The sequence below is a fragment of the Bos indicus x Bos taurus genome, chromosome 4, assembly GCF_003369695.1.
Source record: "Bos indicus x Bos taurus breed Angus x Brahman F1 hybrid chromosome 4, Bos_hybrid_MaternalHap_v2.0, whole genome shotgun sequence".
In the NCBI taxonomy this organism is placed as follows: Eukaryota; Metazoa; Chordata; class Mammalia; order Artiodactyla; family Bovidae; genus Bos; species Bos indicus x Bos taurus.
In genome coordinates, this window is record NC_040079.1 from 73521149 (window position 1) to 73545630 (window position 24482).

General features: G+C 41.5%; 2 protein-coding genes across 7 annotated transcripts in view; one reads left to right on the plus strand and one right to left on the minus strand.

Moving 5' to 3' along the window:
- Positions 1-15159, plus strand: part of LOC113891554 (DEAD-box ATP-dependent RNA helicase 30-like) — a 37065-nt gene extending 21906 nt beyond the window's left edge. For 2 of the 6 annotated variants that reach the window (XR_003510798.1, XM_027539723.1), the window contains one exon: positions 14955-15159. Coding sequence is in view for 3 of the 6 variants with exons in the window: in XM_027539723.1 (XP_027395524.1) it covers positions 14955-14972 (18 nt within the window). In the remaining 3 variants the exon portion in view is untranslated. Of the gene's footprint in view, positions 1-1494; positions 1905-14954 lie in introns of those variants that run through there. The other 4 variants (XR_003510796.1, XM_027539719.1, XM_027539720.1 and 1 more) reach the window with 3 other exon arrangements.
- Positions 15160-21881: 6722 nt separating this feature from the next.
- The window catches only part of LHFPL3 (LHFPL tetraspan subfamily member 3), a 654591-nt gene continuing 651990 nt past the window's right edge, over positions 21882-24482 (minus strand). The window contains exon 3 of the mRNA XM_027539728.1: positions 21882-21932. Within this exon, the coding sequence (XP_027395529.1) occupies positions 21919-21932 (14 nt within the window). The 3' untranslated portion in view covers positions 21882-21918. The remainder of the gene's footprint in view (positions 21933-24482) is intronic.

Consider the following 24482-nt stretch of genomic DNA (forward strand, 5'->3'; position numbering starts at 1 on the left):
CATTTGTTGATGGATCAAATGAGGTAAAGCATACAAACCCTTTAGCATACCTAGCATAGAGTTGTATCTAGCATAAAGGCTAAATAAAAATAAGGAAATGTATAAACTATTTATCGAGCATCTCTTTGTTCAAATTATGTCGGTTGTGTTAGGTAAGGCTTCTCCCCGTCCCCATAGGAATGGCCTCCTCCCATCTGAAAGAGCTGGTGTTTCTTAGTATGTTACCAGCTCCCAGGCATCCTTTCAAGCTTCTGGTTCTGAAGAAGTTCCAGTTCGTATTCAACTTGACCATTATTTCAGAGCTTAGTACTGGATGAGTATTTTGTAGGGATGGTAGACAAGCCTAGGTTTGGTATGATTATAGCACCGTTCTGTTTTTATTTCAGAGGAAAAATGTAGTAGTAGACAGGCTTCCTCCCAAGTACATTTTAGGCTGCTAACTGACCCAAACCATAATACTTCCCAACCCGTGCCCCCTACCATTTGGAGTCAGGTGCAGATTGGAGATGGGTGGTGAAAAAAGATCTAAACAAAGATGCTAGATTTTTTTGTTGTTGTTAGTTGCACTAATGACTCTAGCAGTTTTCTGTGCTGCTTGTGATAATTTACAAGGAAATGATAAGAGAACTAAGCATACAAAAATTATTTTCCACCAAAAAATTGACAAACTCCAAACTTGTGACTAACTCATTCATGATCCATTTAATCTTGAGATGTTGAGGAGTAATTAGAACTTTTCTAGGCTGAGTTGTTAACTTGTTTTGATTGATTTCTGCATTCCCAGCAGGACTCTTTAAGTCTTGCCCCTTCAGACACTATTCTCACTGCTGCATAACTAAGACAAGATCTTCAAATATCATAGTTTCTACTGTGGAGTGAAATGATCTTATCTTCACGCTGGTTAAAGAGGTGGAGGTTCCTTATACTTTAGAACATGTTTTATGTAAGTTACACTACAGTTTTGTTTTTTTTTTAATGCTTAATGACATGGAAAGATGAGCATCGTGTTTAATTTGATGAAATCCCATATACAAAGTAATCTCGTTATTGTAAAAAACATTAAATGTTCTGCAATGCAGTTATTCCTCTCAATATGGGGAAATAAAAGTTATTTTGTGAACTGGGGTGGGTTGCTGTGCCCTCCTCCAAGAGATCTTTTCTAACCCAGGAATCGAACCTGCATCTGTTACCTCTACCTGCATTGGCAGGCAGGTTCTTTACCACTGGCACCACCTGGAAAGCCCATAAAGATAAATAATGTCAGTTTGATAAATCAAGAAATAGAAACATAAACATTATTTAGGAATCTGGAGTTACCTCTCAAAGATGTTGTCTCTTGAGGTTAAGAATGGGGTGTTTTTCCTTTTAATTTTAAGCTCTTGGATGTAAGGTGGGGTATTTGTTTTCTTTAAAAAAAAAATGCATGATTTACTTTGCTAAAATAAATATTAAACAATATCTCTGTTTAATTTTTAAAAATTTATTTTCATCCAGATTACCCTACCCTTTTCTAGGTTACTCTTCACCACTCAGCTCTCAGAGCAAAGAGAAATTTGAAAACCCAGCTGAAAGGCACTTTGAATAACAATGAGTATCAGGTAGAGACAAATTATAAATTGCTGAATATAAAGCATGAGGGGTTTTCCTTTCTTTTAATTGCGGGGCTAGAAATAAAGCTGTTTAATTGTCCTAAACTGCATCACTCTCTTTCTGGGATGGGCTTCTGGCTTGAATCTGTACTGATTGTATGTTTTGTTGCACTATGGGAACTATATTAGCAAAACAGTTCTAGAGTCACAGTTGTGTATTTGGCGCCCTCTAGTGCAATTTTTAAATGACAAAAGCATAGTTTATCTTTGCTGAGCTGTTAACTGGAAGAGAATAAAATTTAAATTTCAATTTACCTTCTCAGTGTGACTGATCTTGATTTTTTCCGACATCCGCCAAGACTGACCCCCCCGCCCCGTATCTACACGTTATTTCCTAGTCATGATACTAGGCTGTGACCTTGCACTAACTAGTTCCTTATTCTCTGCACTTCAGTTTCCTCATCTGTAAAATGAGAATGATAATCATAAGAATGCTAACGTGAATGCCCTGCACATACTAAGAACACAATAATTGCTAGCTATCTTTGTTTTACACTTACTAGATCAGTTAGTACTAAACATACTTAAAGACAATAATTGATCTTGACTCATCATAATCTGCTAGTTGGAGAATGTGAAGAATGCTAATGAGTAGCTTAAAAAATAAAGAATAAAAGCCTAGATGTGATTCTCCTCTCTGGTCCCATCTTACTGAGTCAATTCATGCCAATTCTGAAGTCTGGAAGCATGGTGGATATCTGCATCCCTATTTCTTAAAGGATATATAAATTACAGGCACTGTACATTACTTCTAACTCTCAAAACCACAATCTAGTTAGGCAAAGGATATTATTCCCATTTCCCAGAAGAGAAAATATGCTCTACGTCACCCAGATAAATGTCAGAGCCACACTTACAACTTGAGTCAGCCTCTAGAGCCCATGGCCTCAAAGGACATCAGAAAAACTTTCCAAAGGGAGAATTCTAAGTTATGTAGTCTTCAGAAGTGCAAGGAAAATCTTGTAACTCCCTTCAGGAATTCAGCCATCAGTTCAGAGGATTCTTCCTGTCAAGAAAGCCCATCTATCTAGCCCTGCCATAATGATATTATTTTTTAGATCCCTGATGGTTCACATTTGCTTGGCAGCTTGCAGTTTTCAAAGATTGGCCCATGGGGTATCTCATTTTCTATTCCGGAAAGCTTTTTGCACTCAATCATCCACTGAACCTCCAGGCTAGGGCAGTAAGTTCTTTCTTGGCAGGAGATTGCAGCTGCTTTGATTTACTCTCCAGGGAATACACTGCACACCCTAAGCCTTATAGCTGGGAACACAGATCTGGCCATGCAAGCATATAAAATAAACTCGATAATGGGGAGAGGTGTTCACAATCGGATCAGCCTGGTCACCCCACGCTGGGCAATGAGCTCTCTCACTGGAAGCCATACTGCAGAATCAAAGGCAGGGTCTTGGCTATCGAAACCACATTCAGCAGCCCTTCAATCAGCCAGGCCTCCCCAACATATGTGCTCATTTGCTTGGGGCAAGTATATGATCATGTAATTACTTTTCCTCTTTTACCTTTTCTCCCATCTTCCCCTCACTCCCAACTCCCTCTGGTCCTTAAAAACTTCCTCCAGGTTTACACCTTAACCTCTTTGTTAGGATCCCAGTGAATGCCTAGACTTGTGTGGGTGCAAGGTTATGAATCAGCCATAGACACAGGCCCGGGGGATGGGCCTCCTGGAATGTAGAAGGGCCACAAGTTGAAAACAAATGAACCTCTTTTATCCCAGTGGGATTTTGGTGGTTTTCTAAAGCCTGCTGTTCCAGCAGGGCACTTCACCAGAAGCTAGTTTCTGGATCTTTTAGAAAGCATAAGCCCACATGTATGTCCTCTACAAGAATTTCAGCAGAGCCTGGGGGCCTGGAAAAGTTCTCTTTTAAACAAGCCTCAGTTTCTTCCTTAGGAGAACAGACTTTACATTATTTGAAAAGTAGCTTAAAGCATTATCACTCACCATCATTTTTTCCATAATGAGAAGTTCACAAAATGATAGAGGGGATCAGATTTGAGAGATCTGACTATAAATTTAAGAAAAATAAAATCCTGTTCATTCTCAATTATATGTGCTGGTGGAGGGAAGCAGGAGACAGAATTCCAGTGTGATATCAATACACTGTTCATTTCTATTGGTTTTACAGGGCATTTTAGTCATTAACATTTTTATATGGGTGTGTCTGTGGTTCTGGAAATCTACAACTGTTTACAGCAAATAAAGCTACCCAGGGAAGATGCTGAAGGGGCTAGAATGCTGTCAAATGACTTTTCCACCCTTTGGACCAACTCTGCTTAGTGAGGGGTGGAAACAAAATGGGCTTTGGCCTTAGAGGATGAAAGGTTTAAATCCTGACGCTGCTGTGTGACTTTTTACACTCCTTACTTGGAAAATGGGGGAAATGCTTTATGGTATTAAGAGAATAATCTTCCAAGTTGTGAGGGAATTCTCAAAACACAACCATGAAATGTCTCCAGTATTCATTCAGGCATTTTAATCTAGAGGAGCCTGGATAAGTTACAAATGTCCAAGAACAGACCAGAGCTGCTAGTTAACTTGGATTGGGGGACTTTAGCAACCTCTGAGATTCTGGCTACAGAGTATAAAGGGGCTTCCAGAGATGACCCAGGAAGGTCACAGACTAGAGTCTCAGCTTGGAAGATAAGCATATTTTGTGTCCCCATAAGAGAAATCAAAAAAGCTCAATTTCTCTCAAGTTGCTGCTCCATGGTTTATCCTTTGTCAGTTTATCCTGATTAATTTCCAATATTTCCAATTTGAATGTATATTAAGTGACATGGCAAGAAGGCTCATTTGAGCAGTTGTCCTAAACAAAATCCTGGCACCATATACACAAGTTCTGAACTGGGGTGGCAGAAGTGGGTGGTGGTGGTGAAAGGATGGAATAAAGGCAGGGATGAGTTGGTTAGTATCAGGTAGAGAGAAGTGGAAAGTGAGAGAACCCAAGTATATATGATCTGCTGAAAATACCAGATAAATTTCTGCATCTGTATTTAATCATACTTATGATGTAACTACCATGTTCTGGACTAAGGACCCACTCTTGATCACCAGGGTAGAAAAGAGTCCTTGTGCCCATAATCAAAAGAAAGCTTGACAAACTCAATTGTATGTTCTTTCCAAAGTACATTTGTCTTCAGGATCAGGAAGCCTGAGCACTGTTCTACTAAATGTTTAGATCTGTATTCCTTAGGATATAGGTTCAACAACCAACAGAGAAAAGTTGAGGGACTTCTCTGGTGGTTCAGTGGCTAAGACTTGGTGCTTCCAGTGTAAGGGGCCTGGGTTCAATTCTTGGGTCAGGGCACTAGATCTCACATGCTGTAGCTAAAGGTCCCACGTGCCGAATGTAAGACCTAAATAAAAAAATACAAGTTCACATAAAAAAACAAGTTCAGACAGTAGGGCAAGTAGCATTTTCTGCCATGATTCCCTTCCTGTGGTTTCCCACTCCAAATCTACTTGATTAATAATTCAAAATGTTGAACTAGAAGCCGACTAAATTCCCTATACACAGAAAACACTGAAAACTAGAGGCAGTATTACCTTCTCTGTTGTTTTTTAGATAGCATAGGTATATGTTTGTTCTTGGGACAAAAAGTAAAAGAGTAAGGACTTAAGAACTGGCATTGTAAGACTATGCCCTAGTGATAATGATACTAGGATCCTGATGTCTTTTGTAGACATAAATTACATAGAATCTCTGGATGGTAATTTACATTACATGATGGCAGTGATGATAAATGGTCTGTATGGTTATATGGGGTGGGGAGAGGACTTTCAACTGGTTAAACAATTAAAACAGAAATTGGGAGACTTGAATTGTAGTTCCACTTTTTAATTGACCCTGCATGACTGAGCAAGTAACATATTCTTAATGTTTCCATTTTTCCATACATAAAATAGAAATTATATTTGATTTTCTCATTCAAATCACTTAGTGATTATCTCACTATAAAAATAGTTATGAGAATCAAGTATTCCTTCCTGTATTCCTGCAAGCACTCTTGGGTACCCTCCATGTGGTGGGTACTAAAATGTGTTCTCTGCCTCCATGTAGCAGAATCTAGTGGGTGAGGCATATCAGAATGTTTCGAGGAATGTCCACTGGGTCACACAAGTCAAAGGTTATTATCAAGGGGTGACCACTATCATAATGTTCCTTGGTCCTTCACTTCTCTCTTCATTCTTCTTTGTCAAGGCTGAAGTGATTGAAGAGGTAGGAGATTAAGTGGTCATTTGGGAGGAGGTGATCTTTGGACAGGCTGCCATTCTCCCAGCCACACCCCCACCCCACCCCCTGCTCCCCAAACCCAGTCAGCCCTAACTCTTAACTACTGACAAATCAGCATTTTCTGGTTACATCTCTTCTTTTCCATTTGCCCCACCCTCTTAACAGGGAAGTAGGAAAATTGAGATTTGCAGAAGTTGGTAAAAACTCATGTCAGAAGGCAGAGTTCCATTTCTAGATCCAAGAAAAACTTCCTGTTTTGTTAAGACCCTTCTTAGGAGCGGAAACTAGCTCACTCAAATGAAAACCACAATGAATAATTTCACTGATTTGTACCATATGTTTAGCAAGCCTAAAATCCCAAGAGGGGGTTGGTGAATCAGAAGAGAAACCATCAGAAGGGAACTGACCCATATCATCCCCTCAACTGACCAGGCTCTTCCTCACTTCCTCCTTCAACACACCCTGCAGGAACAGCCACAGGTCACAGAGTAGAATAACTTTGGGAGCACATGATACAAAGGCAACCTGGCAGAGCCTCCTAGGTTGGTTCAAGCATGGCACCACTCAGATTGCTCATCCCTTCTCCAGATGGATTTTCGGTTTTTTGTTTTTGTTTTTTTTTTTTTACAAAAAGATCTAGAAAAGCAGCTATATTAGCTTAGACTATGCTGTAGTAACCAGCTAAGCCCAGAATCCTGGCTCAACACAATTAAAGTTTATTCTTGCTTTCCTTATGTGACTGATGCAGGCTAGGAGGAGAGCGGGAGGTACACACAAGGGAATCCTGCTCAACAGCCCTGGCTGATACAAGTTCTGACATTTGGAGTCTTGGGCTTTCACCATCCTGGCAGTAGAGGAAGAGGATGCTTGGAGAAGGCACACGTGTGTGCTCTCCTGTGCACAGCCTGGAAGTGACACCATTTACTTCTGTCCCAGTGGTTGGACAGGGCACACTACAGAGGGGCTGTGACTGATGTGGAAGCATGCGGATATTTGGCAAGCGTTCAGTGCCTCTGCCTTAGTAGCACTGAAAGCTGAGTGTGTGCTGGAACACGTAGCAACAGTTCAGAATCCCAGACCATGGAAGAACTGTTTGAATCCGAATCCACTGAGATGTACCATCTCTGGGTCTTCCTTGTGGATTTCCTGAGTGCCTAACAAGCAGTTTCAGGTCACAGATGGACCACCCCATTTAAGGAATGTTCTTCATGAGGGTTTTGCTGGTATTGCCTATTAATTTGCCTAATTAGCCAGTTCACAAGACCCAATCGATTAGCATAGCCTCACCAAAGGTTGTTGGGGGCCTGACTTAGCTTGGTGTCCCTGAAGCATGGACAGATCAATCACTGGAATCAAAGCTGACTTTTTAAAAGTCATGGAATTTTAAGCTGTTCACATTTAATTCCACAAACATGACACCATAAAACTGGAAGATTGTTCTCTGAAGGATTGTTGACCAAAATTGTTCAAAATATGATTCAAGCCTCCTCTTGCAGTTGACTCATGTCTGACTCTTGTCCAATGTTTTTATGCCAGGGGAGCAATTAAATATACATAAAGCCCATACATGGATGATGGAGTTCTCTTAAACGATTTTGTATGTCCTTGCTGGGGGACAAGGAGTCACTTTCTATGTAATAGCTTATCCAGTACTAGAATTTCTCTGCCTCCCCTCCACTCTTGCTCCTTGCTCTGGGGACATCTTGCCATCCACCAAAAATGAGAGCCGCAGAGAAGCAAGGGGAATACAGCTCAGTTTGAGGCCAGCTGACTTCACAGGGTGGTTCGCAGTCGGTCTGTTTTATTTGGCCTGCTTTGAAGCTGTTTTGGGACATATGAGGTTCTTCAACCAAGAGGTCTTTTCCAGGCCTGATTTCCCCTTGGAATGACACATTATTCTCCCTTCCAATGTAGCAATTGTAATTCCTGCCTGGGGAGCAGCAATTGCTTTGAATTACACACTATTTGAATAAACCAGTATGGGATTAACAAAGGCTTATTGTTCTGCAACCTTCTACTGAAACTTGCAGGAGTAATTTCTGGCGACATTACTTTTCCCTGCGTAGCATTTGACTATTCAACTAACACTTCTCCAGTCTTTAATTGATCCTTCTTAGTTGAATGTAATAGAAAACTTTTTTAGCATTCTACCAACACTGAACAGGATGAAATAATACTACCAGGATTTTCTTAGTTCACCTTTTTCTCCCTTTCCCTCTCTGGCATGTTTACTATAATTCCATATCTTTAGAGTTTCTCAGATTTCTTGTGCCCCCAAACTACTTCCTGACCGCTATATATACATGCAAGTACACACACTAACACACAATTTAGGATTCTGTCCTTTACAATATGTGTATCATGCTGTTTTTTAAGTAGACCTCAGGAGCACAGAATATAAACGGTGATTATCCCTGATCTGGGACGACTCTCATTGTTGAGCTGGAAATGCTATTTTAAACATGTTTTTATGACGACTTGAAGAAAACACCTACCTACATTAAAAAATTCTCATTCACTTTTTAAATCGTTTGCAAATGAAACTCAGTAACTAAGAATAAATCTACCAATATTCACTTCCAAACCAAAATTATTTCTAACTACCAAAAGAGGATCTCTTTACAATGACAAGGTATAAAGTTACAACTATGAAAATGCTGAGACCAAGACATTATTGACTGATAGACTAGATCTTTATAAAAGCTTCTGATTCGGCGAATGTGAAATCAATCAATTAGAGCTCTAATGGATTTTTTTTCTAGCTGGTTTTAGGCCAGTTAAATCTAATAAAGATCATGAAGATATGAAGCTAACTTGAAACCAAAATAACTACCAAGAGCACTTTGTACTCCATTAATAGGTAATAAAAACCTATGCACTGCTAAATGAAAATATAAATTCTGCTTACTTATTTATGTAAAACTTTAGGCCCACATAATTATTGATCTAAAAAACAGCTTAATAGCACCATATTTTTAAAATCGGGTTTGATGAAATCCACAAAAAATAATCTTGACTCATTTGTCTCCAAACTGTCTTCTCAGATCCTATACCTAAGTTGAAATTTTTCTTCCAGAGGGAGTTGGAAGATATTTCAGATACAGTTATAAGAAGTATAATAAATTAGTATTATTAAATTAGATGATGATCATGAACTCAGCTAAAAGAAAAAAAAGTCAAGTCTAGAATCTTCACTGAAAAGATTTCAATATATAAAAATATAAGCCAACTTTTCTCCTTTTTCAATCCAGAGACTGAAGCATTTCCTCTTAGAAAAATGAATAAATAAAAGTAAATGGTGTTGGTGTTGCTGCTGGTGATAATTTCATTAGCAAGGAGACAAAACTAATTCATTTAGGAAACTTGTTTCAAAGTTGAAGTGTAGATGAAATCCAACAACACACAGCTGGAGTTGAGTGGGCCTTATATAGACACTTGGCTCATAGGCAGCATAAACAAGAAATCCCAGTAAGTTCAAACAAAGCTGAGGCCAAAATCATGCTGTGATCTGTAGAGGAGCAAAAGGTATTTGCAACTGTACTATAAACAGACATTAAAGTAAATGAAAATCTTAGGAGCAGGTTTTTTTTAAAAAAAAAAAAAATGAAGGGCTTTAGAAAACCTGCATCTATCCCAGATTTATTTTTTTTCCCCTCATAAGTAGTGAGTGCATGATTACAAACAAGTGAGTAACAGGGAACTTGAAGTATAAACTTCCAGACTTCTGGTAACACAGTTTATAACAGGCTCAAGTATTCAAGCTTCTAAATTAAAAAGAAACAAAAAAATCCCAGTCTGAGCCTAAAACATTTCATATTTGGTAAACTATTTGGGGAAATTCCACCAAATCTTCAGGTCAACTAATTTTATTTATTCTTACCCTCCAGCCTGTCCATTTCATTTTGCTTCAGCAGTTGTTAAAAAACTGAGTAGACAGCTGGGATAGACCCAGGAGCTCTCTTTTCTAAGAAAAAACTACACGTGCATCCTAGCCAGATAAGAAAAGTCGTTTTCTTCCAGGTTTGGGCCCTTGTCACTGTTGAGGAATGTTCTCCTTACTCCTATCTCCCTCAGTGCGCCATATACTGACCACTCGCCTCCCTGGGCACCAGGTGATCACATTGCTAGGAGCTGTGCTGAGTGCCAGAGTCACTGGTGGCCATGATCAGTGAGGCAGAACTCTGAGCATCTGGGTGGTCACCCAGATCATAGCTTTTCCTCCCCTTCCTTCCTCTGCTGAATGTTCACCCTGCAGTGACCTAGTTGGTTATGCTGCCCTGGTTCCTCAATTCTCTTCATTAGGACTGAAGACCTGCCCCTTAGAGGTTACTCCGTCTTGCTCTTTGCCAGCTATATGCCTTCCTATCCACCCTCCCACAGTCCACATGGGCTGGGACTCTGCAGGGAATGAGTCAGTTGCTCAAGAACCAGATACAGTCATTTCCCCTGAAGATATTGATGGCTGCCTGGACCAAATCCTAGTTTGGGGACTTCCGTGGTGATCCAGTGTCTAAGACTCTATGTCCCCGACGCAATCGCTCCCAGGGTTCTACCTCTGATCAGAGAACTAGATCCTACACACCAGAACTAAAAGACCCTGCCTGCCACAACTAAGACCTCACACAGCCAAATTAATTAACGACAACAATGACAAACCCTCCAAATTCTAGCTTGCCTTATCTACTGAGCCCACCTGAGTACCTTTTCCAGAGCCAGTCTAACTGACAAAGTTCGCCCTTTGCCTCCCTCCTCCTACCTGCTGATGATGCTAAAATGTAGGTGATGGTAATAGTAATCAGTGATAGTTATTAGTAAAAAGATTAGTCTCAGGACTTCCCTGGTGGCCGGTGGTTAAAGAAAATCTGCTGGCCAATGCAGGGGATAAGGGATTGCTAGTCTGGGAACTAAGATCCCACATGCCACAGAGCAACTAAGCCCGCGAGCTGCAACAGCTGAAGCCCATGTGCCCCAGACCTTGTGCTCCAAAACAAGAAAAGCCACTGTGCAAGAAATCTGCGTACCACAACTCGAGAGTAGCCCTCACTCAATACAACTAGAGAAAGCCCATGCACAGCAACAAAGATCCAGCAGAGCCAAAAATTAAAAAAAAACAACAAAGTTTCTCTCAGAAACTGTCATAGGTGTTTAATATACTTACTTAATAATGACTATAGCACTTGGAGAAACCAACACTAGGAGAGGTTAAGTGACTTGCTCAAGGTCACCCAAAGAATAAATAGCACAGCTGGAATGTGAACCTAGATCTTTCTGATGCCAGGTATATTTCTGCTCCCAATTCCAACATGTGGGTTTTGCCACACACCAAGCAATTTTAAGGCACCAACTGGGTGTCCTATAGTTCAACTCAACTCTGACACTATCTATCTGGAGAGCATCAAATCCCACAGGCTAAAGGCTCAGTCCTATGAAAATTCACACCCCACCCCACTTCAGACACAATCACAAGAACAGTTGTCACCTGTGCTGCTGGTCATAGATTTGAGGTTCCACCAACTTCTTCCTTGCGATCCATTAATTTACTACAGTGGCTCATGAAACACAGAAACATTTTACTTTCCAGATTAATAGTTTACTCTATAACTCAGGAACTGCCAGATGAAAGAGCTGCATTGGGCCAGGCAGGGGGAAAGGACACAGAGAGCACACCACTCTCCTCAAGTCTACACCTGTTCTCCAGCCCGGAAACTCCCCTAAGCCCGTCTTCTTAGCTTTTCCTTGTTCAGTCACTAAGTCACGTCAGACGCTTTGCAACCCCGTGGGCTGCAGCACGCCAGGCTTCCCTGTCCTTTATTATCTCCCAGAGTTTGCTCAAACTCATGTCCATTGAGATTCGGTGATGCCATCCAATCATCTCATCCTCTATCATCCCCTTAGCTTTTTCTGGAGGCTTCATTACTTAAGCATGATTGATTAAATCACTGATCACTGGTGACTGAGTTCAGTCTCCAGTCCTTCTCCCCTCCCCTTAGGTCAAGGGCATGTGACTGAAAGTTCTCTCTAATCATGTTGTTGGTTCTCCTGGTAGGAAGCCCCCATCGTCAGGTGGGGTCCAAAAATCATCTCTTTGAAAAAGCCACCTTTATCACTCTCATCATTTAAGAAACTCGAAGGGGCTCTGGAGCAATATGCCAGGAACAGGGACAAAGATCAGATATCTATTTCTTATCCTAAATCAGCATATCACACCAGATAAGTACTCTTACCCGCAGGTCAATGGTTCTCAACATTCACTTTGTCATTACATCATCCCCACACGCTGAATGTTTGTTGAAGGGAGGCACCCCTCTGGGCTGTGCAGCATCTCAGCTATGCCTCGCAGTAGGCCTTGGATACCATCCATTAGAAAACTGATGTCTTTGCCCCTCTCATTTATGTTTCTGTTACGTAAGCTGGCTTCACCACCAGCTGACATGGCTTGTTCACAATGACTGAGCTTTACACCTAAGTGTGGTTATCCATCTACTCTCTGGGGCCTGTGTAGGTTTCCCCAGGATCTAGGAAGCTCCAAATCTTAGGGTTTGAGCCCAGGCCTTTACTTTTACTATTCAGAGCTGAGCCTCAGAGAACTGAAGTGAGACGTCCCACATCAACAACTAGTTAATGGCAGGGCCAGGACATTTTATATGTAGTATTACCTTTTTCAACTCCCATAACAACCCTATGAAATAGACGCTTTATCATTGTCATTTAACTGTAAAGAGATTGAGCCACAGAGAGATCAAGTAACTTGCACAAGATCACACAGCTAGGAAGTGGCAGAGCCAGGATCTGGATGAAGATGTCTATTTCCTAACCATACTCCTAACACCTGCACCAGATTGGCTTTCGTGGGAAATGGGGAATGGATGTTTCTGAAACCCCCCCGAAGACACAGGGATCTGAAATTTTTGGTGCAGGAAGAGCAAGGACCATTTATCATAGACATCCATATTCCTAGGCTCAAGGCTTGCCTGGTAATGGCCAGGGGATCAAGGATGACCTTTACTGTCCGCAATTAGCTTTTCAGAGCTTTCACTTTGCTCCAGGAAACTTATCCAGCCCCATGTAGTCTCTAGGCCATTCTCTGCATGCTTTATGGTCACTTCAATTCCTAGGTTAAAGTTCAAAGCAGATAAGATGCAAGGAAACATAGAAAAGGAACCAATAAAACTACCAATAAAACAAAAGTTTGGCAATTTGGAAATCTTGTTGCATAACTCTTTGCTTGGGAAGAAATGCTCAAAAATCAACAAAAGGAAGAAAAAACAGGATGTTAAAAAGTACTTTTATTATGTTTTTAGAAGCTTACTGCCAAAGTACAATTATTTCTGCCAAAAATAACATACTTACTCCTTGCAACCTACAAGATTTGGGGTTTGCTTGGAATTTTGTGGACTTTTGGGGAGTGAAACCATAAGTTCCCACCAAGTTCATTTTCAAAAAGAATGTGCCAGAAATGAAGATGTGTCCAGGGAAGGAGTCCCCAGGGTGGAAACAGAGGTCCAACAGCCCCTACTATGAGTGATGGGTCCCAGAAAGCTTTGGCCTGGAGACCAGCACCTTCCATGGGGTCCCTTCAGTGCACGCACCTGGAGTGACTGCGGGGCTCTTTTGGAAGGCCTCTGTCCTATGGGCAGGGGATGCAAAATGACACAAAATCTAATGATGTGGGAAGGGCCCAGGATCAGGAGCCAGACAAAGCTGGGCTCAAATCCTGGATCCACCAACTCCTAGCAGTGTGACCTCTCTGACCGTCCATCTCATCGGTGAAATGAGAATAACACACCGTTCTGCAGGATTGTTGTGAGGGTTAAATGAGGTATCAGATGTGCATGGCTCAGTGTCCAGAAGTGTCCAGAAGTAGTAGGTTAAGCCCTTCCACTGGGGAGAAGCCTGGATAGGGCCACATCCTGCCAGCCAGGAACAGAGGGAGGGGAGAAGCAAGACCCTGAGGGGGCAGAGAGCTGACGGGTGACTCAAGGGTTCAGGAGGGAGAGGAAGAGAAGAGAGAAGGGCTTGCTCCCTTTTGTCCTCCAAGATATACTTGGTGGAGACAGATGAAAGATTCCAAGGGTAAAGAAACAATTACTTTGCACCATCCAAGAGTCAGGTTTTTCAACCACTTAAGCACCACTCTTCCAAATACAGAAAGCATAGAAAAGTGGTCCGCATTATTGTTACTAATGGTAGGATTTTTTTTTTTTTTTAATGTTTTTAAAACATTCTCTGCATTTGCTTGGTCAAGCTTCATGTCGCTAGCAGCAGGGGGTTCCTGATCTAACTTCCACATTTCTCAAGTATAGCAACTGTAATGTGTTCATGAACTCAGTAGCTGCAGGGACAGCGCCCGGTCCCCCACCCTCCTAAGTTGGGCAGAGATTATAGCTCCTGGGGTGCTTTCTGGGTGGGGGTCAGTTCTCTGGGTTTTCAGGGAGTCACTGCAGAAGGCAGCAGCCCAGAAGCCTGTTCCTTCAGTGCTGCAAACTATTTTATAAGTACCAACTTTCCTAATTCGTTTTGTGCTTAAATCCTAGTTTGGTACATATTTCTTGTACTAAGAGTATACTACTCCAAAAACGAGGGCCGAGGGGGCCTGCCTTTATTTTAAGTGGAGAATCAGGACATTTGTACAGAAATGTTTATGATTCCAGAAAACCACGCAGTGTGCCAAAGGAGCAACAGGACAGCATGTGTCTGAGAGGCTCCCAGGCAAAAATCTTCACCATCCCGGCTTTCTTAGGCTTCGCAGCAGGGTGGGACTTGAAGGAAACGTCTTCAAAGACCAAGCAGTGTGCGTTCTGGCTGACTTTCCTGTTTCAGCTGGCCATGGCCTTTGCCTTGCTCCTGCTTCCTTGTTTCCTCTTCCACACCTTCCTTTGTGTAACTGCCCGTGTGCAGCTCCCTTCCTTTTCTCCTGAATACCAAGCCCCTTTCTCTTGCCATCTTTTTTACCAGCGTGACTCCTTTCAGAGTGTCCATGTGTCTGTATGTTTCAAAGAAGTTCACAGTCTGCAGCAAGCGTGACTAAATGGATGTCATTTATTTATTTCAGGATATGAGCCCCTGCTGATTGCCAAGCATTGTCCCAGCGCACGAGGACTCCACAGAGTTGCTGTTTGTTATTTGCTAGGGGAGCCTCCACTGTCTGAAGGCGGCTCAAGAAGCTGAACGTGGAGATTTCTGTTGCTGCCCGTGCCTAATGAGCATTTGATTAGCTTTGTCGAAAATAAACAGAAATTCAAAATGACCCATTCCAAGCCTGTAGAGTCAACCTGGACTGACTCTCTCTATAAGAAGTTTTCAACATGAAGATTCCAGCTTGGCAGGCAGGAGATGCTTTAGTATTTCAGTTGAACCCACTCTAGTTTTTCCAGGGGTAAGACCAGCCACGGGTACAGCTCAGAAGGTTGGTGTTCTAGCACGTCTTCTCTAGGTGGAGGCACCATGAGCGTTTCTCAGGTGGCTCTCTCACCAGCGGTGCTCACTGAGCCACTGCACTGAGGCCTCAGCTCCCACTCAGGAAGCTCCTGTCCCTGGTCTGCCATCTGCTAATCTCGTGTTGGTGAGATCAAAGTGGTACTTCTGTTCTGCTTCAAGTGTCACGCCTAAAGAGAGAGTACTATGGGCCTGCGTCAGTCAGGGTGTTCAGAGAAATGGAACTAAGAGGATCTGTATATATAGTGAAGGAGATTTATTTTAAAGAATTGGTGCATGCCATTGTGGAAGCCTGGATGTCCAAAATCTGATGGCAGAGGCCAGCAGCAGGCTGGAGACTCAGGAAACAGTTGTGGTTTATATCCACAGGTTCTGCTAGCAAGCCAGGGATAGCTGATGCTACAGATGCAGGGGTAAGGCAGCCTGCTGGCAGAATGCGCTCTTGCTTTGGGAAGGTCAGCCTTTTGTGCTATTTAAGCTTTTGACTGATCAGATGAGGTCCACCCACATCACAGAGGACAATCTGCTTTATCTAAAGTCCACTGATTTAATGTACACCTCATCCAAAAACATCCTCGCAGAAATATACAGAATAATATTGGACCAAATATCTGGGCACTGTGTCCCAGCCAAGTTGACACATAAAATTAACCATCACAAACCCTTTTTACTAAGTGACAGGAGGGAGCTGTCTCATACTCTGTTCCAGCTGCACCCTTTCTCTGGTGCAGTCACTTCATCGTAGGTACCCTCCACGCAGCTTCCTGTGTCCCTGACCTGGTATTGTTTCCCTTGGAGGTCAGTGATGGGGGGTTTGAGGTAGAAGAAGGCGTGCTGGACTAGAAGATAGTTAGAGGGATACTGAGCTCAAAATCTACTCTCCTCATCAATTCCCAGCCTCTGTGTCCAGACCAAGAAAGAGAACTCTCTCTGCTCTTGGGTTTCCTTCCACAGCAGCCTTCACCCCCAGGTATTTCCCACCCTTCACCAACATCCTGGCTCTGGAGCCCAAGTTTAAACAACCACTGTCTCTCTAAGGAGATACATCTCCAGCTGGTCAGCCCCAGCAGCCCGTGGTGTGAGCACAAAACTTCCTGATTCCATGTATGTTGTTGAGTTAGCTATGGGGACATTAGTCATGTTTACCGCTGATGGAAAACAAAGAAAAGCTGTAACCAAGGCCTCACTGTGGTTCTTAACTCTTGCTTACTGACTGTAATAAGATTATAAAAAGGCCCCAAATAGAAAGTGTATATATAGTCAGAGTAAACAGAGTCAGAGACCAGACTACTCCTACAGGGACAGATGGTGACTTGTCTCCTTCACTGGAGCACTTTGTGTACACACCCTCCCTGATGCTGCCTGTATATTTCCTGTTTTATTGAGATACAATTCACATTTCATACCATTCACCCATTTAAAATGTATGACTCAATGGTTTTTAGTATAATCACAGAGTTGTGCAACCATCACCATGAAGAATTTGGAACATTTCATCATCCCCCAAACAAACCCCATACCCGTAAACAGCCACTCTGATTGCTTCTTTCCCCCCCAGGCTTCCCAGATCCCAGGCAGCCACTAATCTACTTTTTGTACCTTATGGATTTACCTCTTCTGGACATTTCATTAAATGGCATCATACAGTATGCGGTTATGACCAATTTTTACAAACATAAAATTAGCTTAGATCTTGTCATGATAATTAGACCAAAACCTCACTTCCCAGAGATACCAGTCACATTGCTCATTTCAGTACAATAGGCAAATAAGCATTAAGCAGTAGGAAAGTCAGGTTCTGAATTTCTAGCAGCACTAAGCAGGCAGAAATCCTGGATTCCGTGTAAATCTGACTTACAGTCAAAAGAAATCTCAAGGGGTGTTTAGTAGACAAGGTACTTGTGATCACATGAAGAGCCTGCTGAACAGTTCTGTCCAGCGGGCCAGGTGGCAAACTTCCTGGAGTCCAGCTGTACCCTTTAAGATGTGTTTCTTGGGAAATTAGTTCTCTTACCTCTTGTAATTCTCTTCCCAAGGAGAATTCAGTAAATATGAAATAGGCATTTTATGTCTATGTCCTGACTGAATAAGAGGAGGACACAGAAGGTGTAAAATCAAATGTGTACAGTATCAGAGCAGGACCCCAGGACCAAAGATCCAGGGCATGCTGCCCCACAATGCAGTGCATTTGGCAGATTCCAAGAAGGAAGTGCCGAGAACTGGAGTCAGTGCTTTGAAATGGTGAGAACAGCTAGCTATTCAAAACAAAGGAAACACTCACTAGCCAGCTCTCAATCGCCTGTTTCTGAGGCCTGTGGTATGATTTTCCATTCTCAGAGTCTGAGAATTATAAAATGTGGCTTAAAAAGAGATGAGTTCTTAAACATAAGAGTTTAAGTATCCTTCTGCCAGTTCATGACGTTAATTAGGACCCATGTTTGTGACAAAGCTCCCTGTAGAGGTTACAGAAGGCTGGTCCATTGGAAAAAGGTACTGCCCAGATGAGCAAACTTGAGCTTGAAGGGAAAGAATGACTGAGTTTACATAACAGCAATGACCGAAGTGAGAGTGAAAGGAGAGGAGGGTGGAGAATGTCCCTGATGACAGCTCATTCCAAGCATGGCCTGGAAGTCAAATCCTCTCAATAAAGAACTCCGATGACGCCTAAGCTTTGTGCAAAAGTTTCAGTGACAGATCACAGTTATTCCCTCTCTTTCATGCAAATTTATACAAAGCTCAAGTTATCTTCATAGGCCTTAGGAAAATGCCAGATTGCCTTCCCTGATAGCCCATGCTTGGTCAGAGGAATGAAGAAAACAAATCACTCAGTTTATCTAGTCAATTAAGCTGGCAGACAAATACACATTCTAAAAGGAATCTAAACAAGGAAAAATTTGGAACATGGTCATTACTTTATAAACTGCCTTACACTGTTTTTATAATCCCTTCTGATTTCTTCTCTCCTCGTATGCATTTTAATCCTGACAGTGGGGGATGTGTATTTTCCTTCTTGCTGTCATTCACTGTGCCCGGTACACATGGGACAGAGAACTCTCATCATTTTAGGCTGCTGGTTTGAAGCCAAGAACTCACATACAGGCAGGCAATAGTGACACAAGGCAGAGGAAGCAAAATTTTAACAAATTAAGCAAATCAGTTTGCAACTAGTCAATAGTTAGTTGTAGCATCTTGAAACCCATTCCAAGACCCAAAGTGTTTTAGAAATTAATCCCATGAAATGTGTTGCACATTTTAGTGAACTGAAAGCAAAGTCACGGTTTTACAAGGAATGTATATTTTAATAAATCATGTGTGTAATCCCTTGAAACAGTCTAGAAAAAAATTTTTTTTTCTTGGGTGGGTGCAAACATGTTAAATGAAGTTGAAATATGAGGAAAGAAAATGCAAAGGTCCTGAAGAAGAGTTTTCTCATTCTGGGAAGGAAAAAAAAACCACCCCAAAACGTCATGTGGCTTTCTGAAGTGCTGCAGCCAAAGAAAATACTGCAGATACAAGCTGGACTAACCAAAAAATGGGCAAAAGATCTAAATAGATATTTCTTCAGAGAAGACATACAGATGGCCAAGAGGCACATGAAAAGATGCTCAACATCATCTCTAATTATTAGACAAGTGCAAATCTAAACTTACAAGGTACCACCTCACACTGTCAGAATGGCTATCATTTAAAAAATCTACAAGCAATATATGCTGGAGAGGGTGTGGAGAAAAGGGGACCCTCCTACACTGTTGGTGGGAATGTAAATTGGACAGTCGCTAATTTAAGAAACCTGCATATTGCTAATAACAGTATGCAGGTTTCTTAAAAACCTAAAAATGGGAACTTCCCTGGTGGTCCAGTGGTTAAGAATCTGCCTTGCAATGTAGGGGACATGATTTCAATCCCTAATTGGGGAACTAAGATCCCACATGCCATAGGGCAATTGAGCCTGGGCACTGCAACCACAGAGCCTGCGCTACAACTGCAGAGCCTGTGCACGAGTAGAGAGGAAAATGAATATTTTCCTCTGAAAATGAATATCCTGAAATGAATACACTGAAATGAATATCCTGAGAGATGCAACGAAGAGCCAACACAACCAAATATTAAAAAATAAATAAATATTAAAAAATAAAACTCATTAAGAGTCAAAAAAAAGCTCAAGAATATTAAAAAAAAAAAAAAAAAAAAACTAAGACTACCATATGATCCAGCAATCCCACTCCTGGGCATATATGAGGCGAAAACCATAATTCAAAAAGATACAGGCACCCCGATGTTCACTGCAGCACTATTCACAGTAGCCAGGACATGGAACCTGCCTAAATGTCCATTACAGAGGAATGGTAAAGAAGATGTGGTCCATATATATAATGGAATACTACTCAGCCGTAAGAAAGAACAAAATAATGCCATTTACAGCAACATGGATGGACCTAGAGATCGTCATAGTGAGTGAAGTGAGTCAGACAGAGAAAGACAAATATCATATGATACTGCTTATATGTGGAATCTAAAAAACGGGTACAAATGCACCTATTTACAAAACAGAAATAGACAGTGACAGATGTAGAACACAAATTTATGGTTACCAAGGAGGAAAATGGGGGCGGGGAGGAGGGATAAGTTGGGAGACTGGGATTGACATATACACACTATTATATATAAAATAAATTACTAATAAGAACCTACTGTTTCAGCACAGAGAACTTTACTCAATACTCTGTAATGACCTATATGGGAAAAGAATCTAAAAAAGATTGGATATATGTATATGTATAACCAATTCACTCTGCAGGTACAGCAGAACCTAACACAACATTGTAAATCAACTATATTTCAATAAAAATAAAATTAAAAAGAGTGAATATATGTATAACTGATTCACTTTCTTGTACAGTAGAAACTAATACAACATTGTAAATCAACTATATTCCAATAAAAATTAATTTTAAAAACTTAGAAAGTAGAAATTGGGGGATGGAAATACTGACCTTATGGAATTTCATGTTGCCCCTCCCCCCACATGTGGCAGGCCATTTCCAAGTCAGTGGTTCTCATCTAGGATGCTTGAGATAGTTACTGCTGCTGCTGCTAAGTCGTTTCAGTCATGTCTGACGCTGTGCGACCCCATAGATGGCAGCCCACCAGGCTCCCCCGTCCCTGGGATTCTCCAGGCAAGAACACTGGAGTGGGTTGCCATTTCCTTCTCCAATGCGTGAAAGTGAAAAGGGAAAGTGAAGTCGCTCAGTCGTGTCCGACCCTCAGAGACCCCATGGACTGCAGCCCACCAGGCTCCTCCATCCATGGGATTTTCCAGGCAAGAGTACTGGAGTGGGGTGCCATAGTTACTAGGAGGTTATTAAAAAGTCAGATGCTGGGGCTCGACTTAGACCTACTGAATCTGGGCCAAGATTTCTGATACTGAATATTTTTAAAAGCTCAACAGGTCATGGTGTTATAGCTGGGTCTGTGGGTTATACCTTGAAGATACATTGAAGTTGACTGCTGCTATGGACTGTTTCCCTTCCATATGGCTATGCTGACGCCCTAACTCCTGTGATGATATTTGGAAATGAAATCTCTAGGAGGTCATTAGTTTAAGGTGGCAGCATTGAGACTGGGGCCCTCATGATGGGATTAGAGAAGAGACACTCAGGCACTCATGCTTTCTCTCCACATAAGGACACAGCCAGAAGGCTGCTATTTTTGAGCAAGGAAGAAGGCAATCATCAGGAACTGAATCTGCTGACACCTTGATCTTGGACTTTCAGCCTCCACAACAGTGAGAAATAAATGTTGTTTAAGCCACCCCATGTATGGTATTTTGCTGTGGTAACCCTAGCTGACTAAGACAAGCATGCAGTAGATACATGGAGTTTCCCCTGCTCTGTAATGCTGGAAAAGCTGCAGTCATATCATAACACAGGGTTTTTCAAATAGTTTGAGGTCACATTTTCTATACACATTCAAACTTTTATTATGCTAGGCCTTGGAACACTCATATGTAAATGCTGAGCATCTAAGCCATGGGTGGGTGGGAATGGATTCGGTAAAGATAAATGCTTTTGCAACTGTTCTAGACAGTCTATTCCTTTTGTAATCCTTAGCATGTTTTCGGTCCTGTACTTCATTTGTGTACAGGCTTTCTTTGCCACTAGACCAAAACTAGATTCAGAGGCAGTACCATGACCAATCCACATCTTACTGTGACCAATCCACATCTGCAGCCTCAGAGTTTAACTGAGTGCCTGCACACAGTAAGTGTTCGATTAATATGGAATGAAATGCTTCTTCAGTGAATTGTACCTTCAAACATTTGAAGGATAGCTTTCTGCTCAAAAAAATAAGCAATAACATCAACAACACTTTTGATTACTGGACATTTTCAAACACAAAATCATAAAATAAGCTCCTATACACTCATCACCCTGCTTAAAACATTACCAACCTATGACCAATTATGTTTCAACTATATCCTACCACTCCATGTGCCCCCAGATTACACAAAATACACAATTACTTTGACAAAAACCCCACACCTTACCTCATTTCATCCATATTCTTCAGCATCTATCTCTTTACGATAAAGACCCTTAAAACAAAAGAAAACAGGACAAACTATAATTATAATAACATTATCAAGCTTGAAAAGATTAACTATAATTTTAATTACATAAAATATCCAGTTAGCATTCAAATTTTTCCAATTGTATCATAAATAAATATTTTTGTTTTGGTCTGTCTGAATCAGGACCCGATGCTCCCAAGGCAAATTTACCTCTTGATCTGTCTCTCAAGTTTTTTAACCAACAAATTTCCCTTCTTTTTCTCTTCTTGCAACTTTTTTTGTGTGTTGTTGAAAAAGCCAGTTTGTTTGTCCTGTAGAGAGTTCCACATTCTGGACTTTCCTGATTATATTTTTGTGATATCATGTTCCCCTAAAGTGTTCCCTAATCCTGCAAAGTGGTAGGTAGAATGATATCTAGAAGATTGATAAAATTCAGTCCCCACCACCTACCTGAAAACTGCTTTTCTTTGTAGGGGGTGAGGACAAGAAAGGCTTCTCTTTTTGTTACTATTGTTGCATAACAAATTATCACTTAGCTCAGCAGCTTAAATAACTACATTTTTTAAATTAATTATTTTTAATTGGAGGATAATTGCTTTACAATGCTGTGTTGCTTTCTGCCATATATCAACACAAATCAGCTGTAGATACACGTATGTCCCCTCACTCTTGAACCTCTCTCCCACCTCCCACCCCATTGTACCTCTTAACTTTTAAATTTTGCTCATGATATTTTGGGTCAGGAATTTGGAAAGGAAAACAGGTATGGTTTATCTTTGCTTCAGGGTGTCTAGGAGCTTAGTTCAGGCTAAAAACTATACACATACCCCAATACCAATATTACCACTGCAGCATGGAATATAGTTTTAAATTTCTTTATAGTCTGTTATGGGCTGAACTGTGTGCCTCCAAATTTATATGCTGAAATACCTCAGAAAGTAACAATATCTAGATAGGGTCTTCACAGGGGTAATTAAGGTTGAATTCATTAGGGTGGGTCCTAATCCTATGACTGGTGGTGTTATAAGAAGAGGAGATTAAGACAGAGACTGCACAGAAGACTGTGAAGAAGGAGAAAATAGCCATCTACACGCCAAGAAGAGGAGCCTCAGAAGAAACCGATCCTGCTGACCCCTTGATCTTGGACTTCTAGCTTCTAGAACTGTGAGGTAGGAGAATTCTGTTGTGTAAGCCACCCAGCCTGCAGTATTTTTTCATAGCAGCCCTGGCAAACTAAGACATAGTTCCTTTTATCTTTAGGATATATCACAGTAAGGATAGAGTTAGCTTACTTTATTATAAAGTTATTAGAAATAATTCCTTTCTGTATCAGTTCAGTCAGTCATGTCCAACTCTTTGCGACCCCATGAATCGCAGCACACCAAGCCTCCCTGTCCATCACCAGCTCCTGGAGTTTACCCAAACTCATGTCCATCGAGTCGGTGATGCCATCCAGCCATCTCATCCTCTGTTGTCCCCTTCTCCTCCTGCCCCCAATCCCTCCAAGCATCAGGGTCTTTTCCAATGAGTCAACTCTTCGCATGTGGCGGCCAAAGTATTGGAGTTTCAGCTTCAGCATCAGTCCTTTCAATGAACACCCAGGACTGATCTCCTTTAGGATGAACTGGTTGGATCTCCTTGCAGTCCAAGGGACTCTCAAGAGTCTTCTCCAACACCACAGTTCAAAAGCATCAATTCTTCAGCACTCAGCTTTCTTCACAGTCCAACTCTCACATCCATACATGACCACTGGAAAAACCATAGCCTTGACCAGACGGACCTTTGTTGGCAAAGTAATGTCTCTGCTTTTTAATATGCTAACCCTAACCCATGAACAGTATGAAAAGGCAAAAGTATGATAGGATACTGAAAGAGGATCTCCCCAAGTCAGTAGGTGCCCATTATGCTACTGGAGATCAGTGGAGAAATAACTCTAGAAAGAATGAAGGGATGGAGCCAAAGCAAAAACAATAACCATTTATGGATATGACTGATGATAGACGCAAGGTCTGGTGCTGTAAAGAGCACTATTGCATGGGAACCTGGAATGTTAGGTCCATGGATCAAGGCAAATTGGAAGTGGTCAAACAGGAGATGGCAAGAGTGAACATCGACATTCTAGGAATCAGCAAACTAAAATGGACTGGAATGGGTGAATTTAACTCAGATGACCATTATATCTACTACTGTGGGCAGGAATCCCTTAGAAGAAATGGAGTAGCCATCACGGTCAACAAAAGAGTATGAAATGCAGTACTTGGATGCAACCTCAAAAACAACAGAATGATCTCTGTTCGTTTCCACGGCAAACCATTCAATATCACGGTAATCAAAGCCTATGCCCCAACCAGTAACACCGAAGAAGCTGAATTTGAATAGTTCTATGAAGACCTACAAGACCTTTTAGAACTAACACCCAAAAAAGATGTCCTTTTCATTATAGGGGACTGGAATGCAAAAGTAGGAAGTCAAGAAACACCTGGAGTAACAGGCAAATTTGGCCTTGGAGTACAGAATGAAGCAGGGCAAAGGCTAATAGAGTTTTGCCAAGAGAACACACTGGTCATAGCAAAC